Source organism: Nerophis ophidion, linkage group LG22, assembly GCF_033978795.1.
Source record: "Nerophis ophidion isolate RoL-2023_Sa linkage group LG22, RoL_Noph_v1.0, whole genome shotgun sequence".
Taxonomy (NCBI): Eukaryota; Metazoa; Chordata; class Actinopteri; order Syngnathiformes; family Syngnathidae; genus Nerophis; species Nerophis ophidion.
This window is the reverse complement of record NC_084632.1, coordinates 6,064,081-6,077,591: the sequence shown is the minus strand read 5'-3', so window position 1 is coordinate 6,077,591 and position 13,511 is coordinate 6,064,081. Positions and strand designations below refer to the sequence as shown.

At 43.7% G+C, this 13,511-nt stretch overlaps 1 protein-coding gene across 1 annotated transcript in view; it reads right to left on the bottom strand.

Moving 5' to 3' along the window:
• enc3 (ectodermal-neural cortex 3) overlaps positions 1-13,511 on the bottom strand; it is a 45,976-nt gene that overhangs the window by 17,518 nt on the left and 14,947 nt on the right. Inside the window, exon 3 of the mRNA XM_061883098.1 lies at positions 10,573-11,346. Coding sequence (XP_061739082.1) covers positions 10,600-11,346 — 747 coding nt within the window. The 3' untranslated portion in view covers positions 10,573-10,599. The remainder of the gene's footprint in view (positions 1-10,572; positions 11,347-13,511) is intronic.

The window sequence follows — 13,511 nt, the reverse complement described above, 5'->3', positions numbered from 1 at the left end:
TTTGTATTTGTTACCTTCTCGAGACGTGTGAAAAATACCTCTTTCTTTAGGACCACCCTTTTGAAATATATAAAGATTTGTATTTACAACATTAATAATACATACATACTATGCAAATATAAAAAAAGCTTGTTGTGAAAAATGAGTTGGAATTTCACAAGAGAAAGGTCACAATTGCACAGGAAAAACTTAGAAATTTGGCAATATTATAATAAAAGTCGTCATTTTACTCAACGCAAGTAAAAACATTTACAAAAAAACTGAACATTTGTGCAATATTATGATAAAAGTTGGAATTTTACTCAATGACAGTCGCCTTTTCACAAGAAAAGCTTACAATTTTGGCAATTTTATGAAGAGTCGTAATTTTACTCGACAAAGTCAGAATTTTATAAAGAAAACTTCAACATTTTGGCAATATTATGATAATAATCATAATTTTACTTGGCAAAATTATGACAAAAGTCATGCTTTTACTCCAAAAAATGCCACTATTTTACAAAAACAACAAAAAAATTGTCAGTATTGTGATAAAAGTCTGAATTTTCTATGACAAATGTCACCATTTTACATGAAAAAGTAATAATTTTACGAGAAAATATTGCAATATTACAGAAACAAAAAGAATATGAGAAATTGTTCCCAATTTTATAAGAAAAAAGTTGAAATTGTGATAAAAAGACGGCTTTTAGTTATTTAATTTTTTATATTTTGTTTTTAATTGGTTTGTAATCATTATTTACTATATACATATTTTTTTTAATAAATTTTAGCCAAAGGGGGCGCATTTCAATTTCTTACACACTTGTTTTCCGTATAGGGACCAGGATTTTTAGTCCTAACTTGTCCACCGGTCCTCATATGGAAGCTACTTTTTCTTGTTGATGTCTCAAGAAGGGTAGAAACACAACACACACACACACACACACACACACACACACACACACACACACACACACACACACACACACACACACACTTCTCTCTGACCCCAGCTGAAAGTTGTCAGCCTCTGGAGTTAAGTATTTTTAGGCAGGCATTAGTCTCGGCTGCCAAAGTGAGCAAAATATAGCTTTGCTTCTTCTGGTCTTACTGCTGCGGTTACTCCACTACTGTGTGTGTGTGTGTGTGTGTGTGTGGTGTTCCCTCTACATTTACTTATCTGTGGTGGCCCGCCACTAATAAGATTTTGGCGCCATCTGCTCGCCCTGGCTCACAAACACATGATCCACACGAGGGCGGCCTGAGTGGAGCTCCACACTTTTGTGTCATGGCCGATGATGCAAATTAAAGTACATTGCAGGTCTTTGTATGTGTGTGTGTGTGTGTCCTTGTATTCCTACTCTTCTTGAGACATGAAGAAGGAAAAGAAGATTCTATATGACAAGATTGACTGAGTGTCGGTTTAAAAGTGCTTCCCCTTTGGTCAACATATGAAACAACAAGTGTGTCGAAGAAATTAAAATGTGTCCCCTTTGGCCAAAAATAATAAAACAGATGAAACAAATATGTACATAGTAGGGATGCACCGAAATGAAAATTTGTGGCCGAAGCCGAATAAAATTTAAACGCTTGGCCGAAGGCCGAATACCGAATAAAGAATGCAGTTTTTCATAATTTTTTTATATTGCATAAATAGCCTAGAATATTTAGACATGTTTTTCAAATAAAGTAATTTTTTTATTGAATATTGACATTTTTTAAATATTCCAGTAGCCTTTGCTTTTCAAAAAAAGCACAAAGTTTTTCATTTATATTAGGCCTTCAAACAAAACATGCATTCCCCCCAAAAAATAAAGTGCATTAAAGTGGATAAACCCACAACAAATGAATTATTGTCCTTTTGGCAAAAGTCTGCTTAGCCAAAGTAGATATGCTAATAATGTAAACAGAAGGCTCAAGTAAATCTCAATTAAGTGTGTGCTTGTAACCTCATACACTTATACAGGTAGCCTACACAACAGGCTAATAATGTAAACAGAAGGCTCAAGTAAATCTCAATAAGTGTGTGCTTGTAACCTCATACACTTATACAGGTACACAACATACCCCAACGTCACCGCGTCAAAAAATTGCGTCACACGCCACTATTCGGCCTTGTTTTTAACTCATTCCACCGAAGGCCGAATGTGGCTTTTTTTTGCCATATTCGGCCGAATATATTCGGTTACCGATTAATCGGTGCATCCCTAGTACATAGAGACATACTGTAATAACTTGAAGTAAAAAATGAAGGTTAAAAACCAATTACAAACAAAAAAAATCAAAAGAAAAACAACCTAAAAGCTTATCTTTTTGATATTTACATAGTATGTATGTTGTAAATACACATCTTTATCTACAGATTGTATTGTACCATATGTCCCGGTAAGAAATCTGCGTTCAAAGGACTCTGGCTTATTAGTAATTCCCAGAGCCCAAAAAAAATCTGCGGGCTATGGAGCGTTTTCTGTTCGGGCTCCAGGACTCTGGAATGCGCTCCCGGTAACAGTTCGAGATGCCACCTCAGTAGAAGCATTTAAGTCTCATCTTAAAACTTATTTGCATACTCTAGCCTTTAATTAGACCCCCTTTTTACACCAGTTGATCTGCCGTTTCCTTTCTTTTTCTCCTATGTCCCGGTGGCCATGGATGAAGTACTGGCTGTCCAAAATCGGGACCCAGAATGGACCGCTCATCCAGAGTCGGGATCTAAGATGAACCGCTCGCCTATGTATCGGTTGGGGACATCTCTGGGCTGCTGATTCGCCTCCGCTTGGGATGGTTTCCTGCTGGCTCCACTATGGATGGGACTCTCGGTACTATGTTGGATCCACTTTGGACTTGATTCTCCCGGTTACGTTAGATCCACTATGGACTGGACTTTCACAATATCAAGTTAGATCCGCTCGACATCCATTGCTTTCGGTGGGGGGGGTGTCCACATATGTGGTCCTCTCCAAGGTTTCCCATAGTCATCATGGTCGATGTCCCACTGGTGTGAGTTTTTCCTTGCCCTTATGTGGGCCCTACCGAGGATGTCGTTGGGGTGTGTGCAGCCCTTTGAGGCATTTGTGATACAGGGCTATATAAATAAACATTGATTGATTGATATCATTATATATCTAGAAAGGATGGTCCTAAAGAGGTAGGCATGTTTTGGAGGTCTCAATAAGGTAGCAAATACAATAATGTGTGTGTGTGTGTGTTCTTGTATTTCTACCCTTCTTGAGACATGAAGGAAAAGTAGCTTCCATATGAGGTGTGAACAAGTGATGACATAAATGAAGTGAATTGTGAAGTGAATTATATTTATATAGCGCTTTTCTCTAGTGACTGAAAGCACTTTACATAGTGAAACCCAACATCAAAGTTACATTTAAGCAAGTGTGGGTGGCACTGGGAGCAGGTGGGTAAAGTGCCTTGCCCAAGGACACAACGGCAGTGACTAGGATGGCGGAAGCGGGAATCGAACCTGCAACACTCAAGTTGCTGGCACGGCCACTCTACCAACCGAGCTATGCCGCCCATCATGGTCCCAATAACATTGCATCTAATAGACAATGTCTCATTTGTGGTGATATCTATCAAAATGAGGGTGGTCCCAAAAAGGAGGGATTTTTTCCGAAAAGAGCAGAAAAACAGCCCCAAAGCGTGATGTTTCCACCCCCGTGCTTCACAGTAGGTGTGGTGTTCTTGGGATGCAACTCAGTATTCTTCTTCCTCCAAACACGACAAGTTGAGTTTATACCAAAAAGTTCTATTTTGGTTTCATCTGACCACATGACATTCTCCCAATCCTCTGCTGTATCATCCATGTATCCATTTTGGTATAAACTCAACTCGTCGTGTTTGGAGGAAGAAGAATACTGAGTTGCATCCCATGAGCACCATACCTACTGTGAAGCATGGGGGTGGAAACATCATGCTTTGGGGCTGTTTTTCTGCTAAGGGGACAGGACGATTGGTCCGTGTTAAGGAAAGAATGAATGGGGCCATTTATCGTGAGATTTTGAGCCAAAACCTCCTTCCATCAGTGAGAGCTTTCAGGGATGGGAATTTTCCGCGGAATTCCGCCGATTTTGGCGCCGCTGTTGTACCGAAATCTGTTACACATCTGGCTCTAGAGTCATAGGTTCCCTACCCCTGGTATATAGTTGAGTTTATACCAAAAAGTTCTATTTTGGTTTCATCTGACCACATGACATTCTCCCAATCCTCTGCTGTATCATCCATGTATCCATTTTGGTATAAACTCAACTCGTCGTGTTCGGAGGAAGAAGAATACTGAGTTGCATCCCAAGAACACCACACCTACTGTGAAGCATGGGGGTGGAAACATCATGCTTTGGGGCTGTTTTTCTGCTAAGGGGACAGGACGATTGATCAGTGTTAAGGAAAGAATGAATGGGGCCATGTATGGTGAGATTTTGAGCCAAAACCTCCTTCCATCAGTGAGAGCTTTGAATGGTTGACCAAATACTTATTTTCCACCATAATTTACAAATAAATTCTTGAAAATTCCTACAATGTGAATTCCTGGATTTTTTTTTCACATTCTGTCTCTCATAGTTGAAGTGTACCTATGATGAAAATTACAGACCTCCGTCATCAATCGGTGGCTGACTAAATACTTTTTTGCCCCACTGTATTATCAATGTTGCAAATACAAATTAATTATATATATAGAGAGGGTGGTCCTAAAGAGGGAGGCCTTTTTCAGAGGTCTCAAGATGGTCAGAAATACAAGAACGTGGAAGTGTGTGAATGTGGTCCCGCTTCAACAGGTGAGATCCCTGCAAATCTCGGCTTATTCTCCCTTTTTCTCTACTTTAATTAAACATAAAAGCAGCAGCGGCAGTCAGTCGCCGCGGTAACCACAGAAGGATGCGGCGCCTTGATCTTTTTTACTCAAGCCAGCCTGTCTGTCTCCGTCCCCCCCGCCCCCGCCCCTCCGAAACCCAAAATGAGCGCCGCTCAGACCCCTCACATCCAGCTGCGTCTCCCTCGCCAGTCAGCTTTACGTCACCCCCCTTGGCATGGGACGGCGTGCAGGCCGTATGGAAGTTACACGCTTGTTTACCAGAGGGGGGAACCAAATGTGGTCTCCGCGTCCCAGAAAAGGGATCTGTCGGAGTGAAAATAACACGCCTATAGGAAAAGTATGCACTTAGAAGTTCAAAGCGTGCAAAACAAAAGGGCTTGTCCGTACCAGACGAGGTTTAAATAGATGGAAAAGGCGTGCGATGTCGCAACAACAAAAGGAATCCCCAGCCAAAAGCACGCACTAAACACTATGTTTACTTTCAAATCAAAGCTAATAAACACCAAAGCGGCACACAAGTGAATTATATTTATATAGTGAAGTGAATTATATTTATATAGCGCTTTTCTCAAGTGACTCAAAGCGCTTTACATAGTGAAACCCAATATCTAAGTTACATTTAAACCATTGTGGGTGGCACTGGGAGCAGGTGGGTAAAGTGTCTTGCCCAAGGACACAACGGCAGTGACTAGGATGGTGGAAGCGGGAATCGAACCTGCAACCCTCAAGTTGCTGGGACAGCCACTCTACCAACCGAGCTATACCACAACAATAAAACATCGTCGTTTAGACGCGGACACTCAAGCACGTTAGGTCGCATTTAAAGGGGAACATTATCACAATTTCAAAAGGGTTAAAAACAATAAAAATCAGTTCCCATTGTTTGTTGTATTTTTTCGAAGTTTTTTTCAAAATTTTACCGGTCCCGGAATATCCCTAAATAAAGCTTTAAAGTCCCTTATTTTCGCTATCTTCGAAACCACTATCCATTTCCCTGTGACGTCATACAGTGCTGCCAATACAAACAACATGGCGGTTACCACAGCAAGATATAGCGACATTAGCTCGGATTCGGACTCGGATTTCAGCGGCTTAAGCGATTCAACAGATTACGCATGTATTGAAACAGATGGTCGGAGTGCGGAGGCAGATAGCGAAAACGAAATTGAAGAAGAAACTGAAGCTATTGACGCTATTCGGCCATAGCGTGGGTGTACCTAATGAAGTGGCCCATAGCATGGCTGCCTTATTAGCATCGCCGGTAAAATGTGCGGACCAAACGATCAGGACTTTTGCGTCTTGTGACGCTGGAGCGACTTAAATCCGTCGATTGGTAAGTGTTTGTTTCGCATTAAATGTGGGTATCTAGTTTCAAATGTACATACAGCTAGCGTAAATAGCATGTTAGCATCGATTAGCTGGCAGTCATGCCGTGACCAAATATGTCGGATTAGTACGTAAGTCAACAACATCAACAAAACTCACCTTTGTGATTTAGTTGACTTAATCGTTGCAAATGCATCTGCAGGTTATCCATACATCTCTGTGCCATGTCTGTCTTAGCATCGCCGGTAAAATGTGAAGACACTCTGGTACATTCAATGGGGGTCTGGCGGCAGATTTCTTGCCAGTGGTGCAACTTGAATCCCTCCCTGTTAGTGTTGTTACATCCTCCAAAAACACACCGACGAGGCATGATGTCTCCAAGGTTCCAAAAAATAGTCGAAAAAAACGGAAAATAACAGAACTGAGACCCGGTGTTTGTAATGTGGAAACGAATTTGGCGGCTGTGTTACCTCGGTGACGTCACATTCTGACGTCATCGCTAAAAGACCGATAAACAGAAAGGCGTTTTGATTTGCCAAAATTCACCCATTTAGAGTTCGGAAATCGGTTGAAAAAATACATGTTTAAATAAGGCACTTTAAAGCTTTATTTAGGGATATCCCAGGAGGTGTAAAATTTTGAAAAAAAACTTCAAAAAATACAACAAGCCACTGGGAACTGATTTTTATTGTTTTTAACCCTTTTGAAATTGTGATAATGTTCCCCTTTAAACCTCTTAAGGCCTAAGCTGTTTGTTTACATGCTTTTATTAATTTCTCTTTGCTATTTGGGCTTACTGGACTCTAATTAGAATAACAACTAAGAATCATCTTTTGATATGATGTACTTAGTCCATAAGTACACAAACGTGCCCCACACCTGTTTGGTGTGCTCCAGCACATCTTCAACATGAGCCTTAGGCTGCAGAAAGTCCCCACACTGTGGAAAACCTCATGCGTGGTCCCCATCCAAGTGCACGCGACCCAGCACATCAAAGGACTACAATCCGGTGGCGCTAACCTTCCATATCATGAAGACCACGGAGAGGTTGGTCCTGGAACAACTCCGCCCTACAGTCAAGCCCCACCTGGACCCACTCCAATTCGCCTACCAGCCCCAACTGGGAGTGGAGGACACAGTCATCTACCTGCTGAACCGAGCCCACACCCACCTGGACAAGTCTGCAAGCAGTGTGAGGGTCATGTTTTTTAACTTTTCCAGTGCTTTCAATGCTATACGGCCTGGGATACTGGGTCTGAAGTTGGAGAAGATGCAGGTGGAGGTCCCCTTTGTGTCCTGGGTTGTAGATTACCTGACTGACAGACCACAGTACGTTCAACTGCAGGACTGTGTGTCTGACAGGCTGGTCAGCAACACCGGGGCCCCGCAGGGAACAGTCCTCTCCCCTTTCCTCTTCACCATTTACACCACCCATTTCCACTATCAGTCGAGGTCCTACCACCTTCAGAAGTTTTCTGATGACTCTGCGATAGTGGGGTGTATTGAGGATGGTGATGATGAGGAATACAGGCCACTGGTGGAGGACTTTGTCACATTGGGTGGAAAGAACCACCTCCAGCTCAATGTGACGAAGACCAAAGAGCTGGTTGTGGACCTGGGAAGGAGGAGGAGTACTCCGGCGACCCCTGTTTCCATCCGGGGGTGTCGATGTGGACATGGTAGAGGATTATAAATACCTCAGAGTACACATCGACAACAAGCTGAGTGGGTCAAAAGACGCTGAGGCCCTCAACAAGAAGGGACAGAGCCGCCTGTACTTCCTCAGGAGGCTAGGATCCTTCAACGTCTGTACAAAGATGTTGAAGATGTTCTACGAGTCGGTGGTGGCGAGCGCTTTCTTGTATGCCGTGGCTTGCTGGGGCAGCGGGCTGAGAGTGAGGGACGCAAACAGACTGGACAAGTTGGTAGAGAAGGCCAGTAACGTGATAGGAGTGGAGCTGGACTCTCTGGCGGTGGTGTCAGAGAGGAGAAGTCTAGCAAAACTCTTAGCCATTATGGACAACATCTCCCACCCACTACACTCGGACCTTGCGGAGAGAATGAGCACGTTCAGTGGAAGGCTCAGACTCCCTAAAATGTAACACAGAACGACACAGGAGGTCCTTCATACCGACAGCCATCAGACTGTATAATGCATATGTTCCTTGACTGCACTTAAATGTAGAATATATATATATATATATATATATATATATAGGTCATATATTATTTATTATTATTATTGTTCATTGTGAGATAACTGGGGTGCTGAATTTCCCCCAGGGATCAATAAAGTACTTTCTATTCTATTCTATTCTATTCTATTCTTGTTTAGTGACATGCTAATTCTTATTTTTATACATTTTTTTCAGCTATAGTAAAATAAATAAATAAAAAAATTTAAAAAAAAAAAAACACCCCCCGCCAGGCCGCGGTACAAATTATCAAGCGTTGACCGGTCCGCAGATACAAAAAGGTTGGGGGACCACTGGTCAAGAGCACTGTTTTTTATCCACAGTCTGGTGTGCCGTGAGAGATTATCTAATTTCACCTATTTGGGTTCAAAATATTTTTTGCAAACCAGTAGTTATAGTCTGCAAAATATGTGTTGTTGTATAGTGTCTGTGTTGTCCAGAGCTCGGAAGAGTAACCGTGTAATACACTTCCATATCAGTTGGTGGCATTTGCTTTGTAGATGACGGAAACAGCGGGAGGCAGTGTGCAGGTAAAAAAGGTATCTAATGCTTAAACCAAAAATAAACAAAAAGGTTGAGTGCCCCTAAGAAAAGGCATTGAAGCTTAGGGAAGGCTATGTAGAACGGAACTCAAACTGAACTGGCTTACAAGTAAACAGAAACAGAATGCTGGACGACAGCAAAGACTTAATGTGGAGCAAAGACGGCGTCCACAATGTAGATCCAAACATGACATGACAATCAACAATGTCCCCGACAAAGAAGGTTTAAAAACAACTGAAATAGTCCTGATTGCTCAAACAAAGTAGATGCGGGAAATATTGCTCAAAAGAAGACATGAAACTGCTGCAGGGAAATACCAAAAAAAGAGAAAAAGCCACCAAAATAGGATCGCAAGACGAGAACTAAAACACTGCACACAGGAAAACCGCAAAAAAGTCCAAATAAGTCAGGGTGTGATGTGCCAGTTGGTGACAGTACGCCTACTTTGAGACAAGAGCTATAGTGATGCTTGGTTGGTTATGCTTCAAAGTTATATCAAACACTTCCGACAACTTCGGGGTGGTATAGCTCAGTTGGTAGAGCGGCCGTGCCAGCAACTTGAGGGTTGCAGGTTCGATTCCCGCTTCCGGCAACCTAGTCACTGCCGTTGTGTCCTTGGGCAAGACACTTTACCCACCTGCTCCCAGTGCCACCCACACTTGTTTACATGTAAAAAATTAGATATTGGGTTTCACTTTGTAAAGCGCTTAGAGTCACTAGAGAAAAACCGCTATATAAATATAATTCACTTCACTAACTTTTTACTGTCAACGCAAAAAATGTGCCTTGGCTGTCCAGAGTCGAGACCCAGGATGGACCGCTCGTCGGGACCCAGGATGGACCGCTCGCCTGTATCGGTTGGGGACATCTCTACGCTGCTGATCCGCCTCCGCTTGAGATGGTTTCCTGTGGACGGGACTCTCGCTGCTGTCTTGGATCCGCTTTGAACTGAACTCTCGCGGCTGTGTTGGAGCCACTATGGATTGAACTTTCACAGTATCATGTTAGACCTGCTCGACATCCATTGCTTTCGGTCCCCTAGAGGGGGGGGGTTGCCCACATCTGAGGTCCTCTCCAAGGTTTCTCATAGTCAGCATTGTCACTGGCGTCCCACTGGATGTGAATTCTCCCTGCCCACTGGGTGTGAGTTTTCCTTGCCCTTTTGTGGGTTCTTCCGAGGATGTTGTAGTCGTAATGATTTGTGCAGTCCTTTGATACATTTGTGATTTGGGGCTATATAAATAAACATTGATTGATTGATTGATTGATTGAAAAAAGGTTGAAAAACACTGGTCTAGAGTTTTGCCACGGTTATTACTTAAATTTTTACGCGGCCCTCTTTTTTAAAGGTTTCTGTTTGAATCCACAGTCCTAAACGTGTTCCTAAAGTCCACAAGTCCCGGCCTGGACTCCATGGCAGCCAGCCGGCCTACCTGCCACAACAAGCCCGGGCCTGATCCGATGACAGAGGTCCTCTGTTGCGGCGCTCGCTCTGTAATCAGCAACGCCGCCGACATTCCTCCGGCCCTGCAGACCGGGGCTGCCGTGTGTTTACCCAACACCCGCTCGCCACAGCGGCGAGATAATGTGTAACTGTAACCAGCGGCAACCATGACAACAGTGCGGGCCTGGAAACCGGCCTAGTCCGGCTCAAACTGACGCTCACCTACGAGAGAGAGAGGGTTTAAGGACGGGAAGACTCACCGCCAGGATGCGGTCCAGGTGAGGTCTCTAGGCTGACAGGTACTTCCATGTGCTGACGAAGGCCGTGGGAATGAGCGAGTAGGGAACGCTGGTCACGCTGTCCCAGGAGTCCGACGACGGGTCGTAGCAGTCTAGCGTCTTGCACCTCTGCGCCCCAAAGTAGCCGCCGACCACGTAGAGTCTGTTCCCCGACGCCACGGCGTGGCAGCTGATCCGTTTGGCCGTCACGTCGCCGAACTTGGACCACTGGTACGTCTCGCTGTTGAAGCGGTACGCGGAGCTGGCGGAGAATTCCGTGTCGCCGCCGATCACGACCACGTGGCTCCCGACGACCGCCGCCGCCGTGTAGCGCCAAAGCTGCGGACACGTCGCCGGGACGGTCCAGCGGTTCTGGCAGGGGTCGAAGCACTGCACCTTGGGGTACTTGTCCCTGTTGGCGCTGGTTCCTCCGAAGGCAAACAGCTTGTTTTTGGCGCCGACCACGGCGGCGTTGCTCACGCCCTCTCTGAGCGGCGCCACCAGGGCCCATTTGTTCGTCTGAGGGTCGTACTGCTCCACCTGTTTGAGCGACACGGAGGGGGAAGCGGGGAAGGACCCCGCCAGAGAGGTGTGTCCTCCCACGACGTACAGCGTGTGGTCCAGCTCCGCCGACCCGTGTCCGAACCTGGCGACCAGCATGGGCGCCGCTTTGGACCACTCGTCGTGCAGAGTGTCGTAGACCCAGACGTCTTTGGAGGCGCCGTTCTCGGAGCCACGCCCCCCTGTGACGTACACCTGCAACACACGGACCAAATATTAGTGTCACTATAAGTGAAGTGAATTATATTTCTATAGCGCTTTTTCTCTAGTGACTCAAAGCGCTTTACATAGTGACATTTTACCCTCTGATGTTCTGTCTACCTACACTCTGTCCTCCTCCTGTCGAGGCCTGCTGTGTGTGTGTGTGCGTGTGTGTGTGGTACACAAAACATAAATTTCCACACTTCTATTAGACCCGCCCATCTTATATATAATAGAAATGTGTAGGGGGGGGTGAATGGTGTGTGGTCATTAAATATGTATTCTGATGTATGTTCTTCACAGAAAATGAGCCGAAGCCAGTGAGTCTCAGTTTGAAAAATTCCTTAATTGTATAATTTTTCTTTTAATAAAAAAAATGTAAACGGGTCCCACAGACCCAAACACCACACAAGGGCAGCAAATAGGAGACAGATGTCTTGAAGCCAGCTGGATAAGCTAGTAGGGGCAAAGCGTCAAAAAGGTTTTCCATTGTTGGAGACGGCGCGTAAACAAAGACAATAGAAATGCTGGTAATAGGAAAGAAGCTTCTGCACTGGAGACCCCCCTTGTCCCCTACTGTTGCAAGTCTTGTGGTTTCTATGTCGTAACATGTGCATGTGTGCTTAGAAGCTGTCAAGTTGTTTTTTTTGGCCCCAGTCTGCGCCCCTCATATGAGCCCAGTCTGAAATTGAATAGAGAAGCAAAAAATATGACTAAATTGGTGAAGCCGTATTTTTATGTACACTTTGTTTTATGGAAAGTTTAGTTACGAAAAAACATGAATTATTCCATTTTCTTTATTTATTTTAGAACTTTCTTCCAACGATTTGTAAAACGTTATGGATTTTTCTTTGCTATAAAGAAAAAGGTTTTCACTATACACATGCAAAGACTCTTAAATGGCGTGTTTTTGTTTGTGCTACGGCGCCATCTTTTGCTGACTGCAGGTGCTGTGGGGTGAATGTGATTTCTAGCTGTTTGAAGCTTTGAACCGGAAGCAGAAGTCCATGGCGTTTCTACTCGTTTAGCTTCTTCGTTCATCAAGCACCGTTTGTAATTTTTATTTTTTTGTAATTTAACTAAAACAATTCTTACTTACTAATGCCTGTAGGAGTGTTTGCATGCATATTTGTACGCGCCATCATAATGTAATGAAGCTAGCGCCATTAGCATTAGCTAATATGCTATTTACGAGTGCCTGGGCTAGTATTATTAACTTAAAAGGGCATCCTTTTTTATGTTTTACTCCTCAGTAAATCCACCAAAACGTCACCGTGGAGTTATTGAATTGGGTCCATCACCATGACTTCTGTTTTGTTTGATCTTCCGTTTTACTGCCTTGTTACAGACACCCTTTAGAAGCAATAAAGTTCAAGTTAAAGTACCACTGACAATCACACACATTCTAGGTGTGGTAAAAGTACTCTCTCCCCCCCCCCCCCACGGGAGATGAGGGGAGCAGTGAGCAGCAGCGGTGGCCACGATCGCAAATCATTTTGGGTTAGGTATGTAAAATAAACATTTGCAAAGTCTGTCTGTGTAAATAACTAATTTCACCACGTATGTATCTGCAGATTACAGTATATATGGAAAAAATGTTTTTCTTCTCAAATTTAGTGGGTGCGGTTTATATACCGGTGCACTCTAAATAGGGTCCCCCCTACTGAAATGAGATTTTCTTATTTAAACGGGGATAGCAGGTCCATTCTATGTGTCATACTTGACCATTTTGCGATATTGCCATATTTTTGCTGAAAGGATTTAGTAGAGAACATTGACGATAAAGTTCGCAACTTTTGGTCGCTAATAAAAAAGCCTTGCCTGTACCGGAAGTAGCAGACTATGTGCGCGTGACGTCACGGGTTGTGGAGCTCCTCACATCTGAACATTGTTTACAATCATGGCCACCAGCAGCGAGAGCGATTCGAGCCGAGAAAGCGACGATTTCCCCATTAATTTGAGCAAGGATGAAAGATTTGAGGAGGAGGAAAGCGAGAGTGAAGGATTAGCGGGGGAAAAAAGAAAAAAAAAAAAGGTGACAGGTTTTTAGAAAACTTTTGTTTTGAAGGGGTAATTGCCAAATTCTTGTTGATTTTTGCGGAAGGATGTCAATTAATGAAATGTAGGTCTAAGTGAGACCTACATAGAGGTTTTTGTTT